At 50.2% G+C, this 2,766-nt stretch overlaps 1 protein-coding gene across 1 annotated transcript; it reads right to left on the minus strand.

The window, feature by feature from the left end:
- Positions 1–219: 219 nt before the first annotated feature.
- LOC123453674 (glutamine synthetase-like) lies at positions 220–1,362 on the minus strand. The gene has a single exon (XM_045131287.1). It carries the CDS (start codon positions 1,339–1,341, stop codon positions 220–222), a length of 1,122 nt encoding a protein of 373 aa, XP_044987222.1. The 5' UTR covers positions 1,342–1,362.
- Between the last annotated feature and the right edge of the window lie 1,404 nt (positions 1,363–2,766).

The following is a 2,766-nucleotide window of genomic DNA, read 5'->3' on the forward strand; positions in this document are numbered from 1 at the left end:
CACATCAGAAAGGAAGAAAACGGGGGCTGGGTACATGGGAGATTAAGAACTTGACCCCTCTATCCTGACCAAGGAAAAGCAAGGTTCACTGGGCATGAGGAATAAAAAGACCTTGAAATCCCACTTTTGAGTAATGAGGATAATTAAGACACCAGGGAGAGGGAGAGTTGCAGTGGGATGAAGAGCTGGGAAGGGCTCAGTCGCTGGAAGCATCTTCCCTTAGTTTTTGTACTGGAAGGGCTCGTTGCCAGTCTTGTTGAGAAGACACGTACGGATGATGGCCTCTGTCACTGCAAAGGGGTCGCAGTTGGCAGAAGGGCGCCGGTCTTCAAAATAACCCCTCTTCTCCTGGCCGACAGACCGGGGAATGCGGATGCTGGCACTGCGGTTGGCAACACCGGCGGAAAAGTCGTTGATGTTGGAGGTCTCGTGGAAGCCAGTCAGGCGCCGGGCATTGTCCAGGCCTCCCTTGGGATCGTAGGCACGGATGTGGTACTGGTGCCGCTTGCTGAGTTTCTCAATGGCCTCCTCAATGTACTTCAGGCCATTCTCCTCCCGCATGGCCTTCGTGCTGAAGTTGGTATGGCAGCCTGCGCCGTTCCAGTTCCCAGGAATGGGCTTAGGGTCAAAGGTTGCTGTCACGCCAAAGTCTTCACATACACGATGTAAGATAAAGCGGGCCACCCACAGGTGATCTCCCATGCGGATTCCTTCACAGGGTCCAATTTGGAATTCCCACTGGGCAGGCATGACCTCGGCATTTGTTCCCGTGATCTTGACTCCAGCATATAAGCAGGCCCGGTAGTGAGCCTCCACGATGTCTCTGCCATAGGCTTTGTCAGCTCCCACGCCACAGTAATACGGGCCTTGGGGCCCAGGGAAGCCATTGGAAGGCCAACCAAAGGGGTGCCCATCCATCCCCATGAGAGTGTATTCCTGCTCCATTCCAAACCAGGGGTGCTGGTTGCTGACCATGTCCATGATCCGCTTACAGGTGTGCCTTAAATTGGTTTCGGCAGGCTTCCGATTATACTTGAAAACTTCACAGAACACCAGCTTGTTGGGATCCTTGCGGAAAGGGTCACGGAACATGGCAACTGGGAGGAGGTACATGTCACTGTTGGAGCCTTCAGACTGGAAAGTGCTAGAGCCATCAAAATTCCATTCCGGCAACTCTTCTACACACTTGGGCTCACAGTCCAGGGTGCGGGTCTTGCAGCACAGCCCTTCTCCGGTACCATCGATCCAGACATACATGGCTTGGACTTTCTCGCCTTGAGGCAGGGCCATGTACATCTGCTTGATGCCTTTGTTCAAGTTGGAACTTGCTGAGGTGGCCATAGTGGAAGGCGTTCTGGGCGGCCGCGGGCAGGCGGGAAGGAAGGAGGGCAGGCGGCGAGAGCGAGGTGGAGAGAGAGCGCGGAGAGGAGATCGATGTACGGTTCAGACGCTGCGCTCGGCTCCCATTCTCGGCTCTGCCCTCATCATATAATTCTTACTTAGACCTTGTATTTTTAATCTTGCAAATTTTGTGTCTTCGAGGATGTATGACAACTTCAAACTAAATTCCCTGGAATAGAAAAAGTCCAGCTACCTCCTAGGACAAGTAAATCCAAAGTTTCTCCTCTCCAACCCATTAGAGTGGACAGAGAGCCTTGTGGCCCCTCCCACTCAGACAGGGACTGCACTCTCATCAGCGTGACAGAAGCTATAGAAGACTGATTGAGTATCTACCCTCTGCTCTCCCAAAATATCTTTGGACCACAGCTTTCAGGAGGCGGTTGTGGCAGGAGGGCAGGACCTTGGAGAGGGCTACATCGAGCTCAACCTGTAAAAGTTGGTGACGACAACCAGAAGACTGGAAAAGTTCCTAATGCTGGCTACATACAACACAGCATGACGTGCGAACACAAGCCGGTGATGTGCGAACATGAGGGACGGGGTACTATGTACATGACCTTCAGAGGCTCACAAGGTCCAGCACTGATGAGTACTGGGCTTGTCCCAGCTCGCTAGCCCGTCCATTCTCAGCAGTGCCTTTCTCTCTCTTTTTTTTTTTTTAAATTTTTTTTTGTCTATTTTTTATTTATTTATTTGAGAGCGACAGACAGAGAGAAAGACAGATAGAGGGAGAGAGAGAGAATGGGCGCGCCAGGGCTTCCAGCCTCTGCCAACGAACTCCAGACGCGTGCGCCCCCTTGTGCATCTGGCTAACGTGGGACCTGGGGAACCGAGCCTCGAACCGGGGTCCTTAGGCTTCACAGGCAAGCACTTAACCGCTAAGCCATCTCTCCAGCCCACCTTTCTCTCTCTTAATAAGCTGTTTTCATTTCTATTATCTTACTATGCATCTCTGGGTATAATTACTTATCCTGGGACACAAGAACCTCAAAACTTCAGTGTGTGCTCCTCACACATTCAGACCCATGCCTATAACAAGTAGGCTTCCTTGTTGGATGTGCTGGAGCCTCATGTCCTGATGGCCCCTAACCTCCAAGTGCTTTCAAATGAGACTTCTGTCATGTTCATTTTTCTGTGTTTAGTCCATTTTTATTTTTGTAGTTCTCTGCCAGATGAATCTTCCAGATACAGGTCACATAGGAGCATCTCTATCACTTGGAAAAAGGAAATCCAGTTTTTCATTTTGGAAGAGTTACATTAAATTTATAAGTGGGATAGGGAAATTAAATATTATTGGTTTTCTTAAAGATTTGATAGGACTCAGTTGTTGGAACTGCTGGTTGAGGATGAACTCTTTTTCAACAC

This window comes from Jaculus jaculus, chromosome 12, assembly GCF_020740685.1.
Source record: "Jaculus jaculus isolate mJacJac1 chromosome 12, mJacJac1.mat.Y.cur, whole genome shotgun sequence".
Taxonomy (NCBI): Eukaryota; Metazoa; Chordata; class Mammalia; order Rodentia; family Dipodidae; genus Jaculus; species Jaculus jaculus.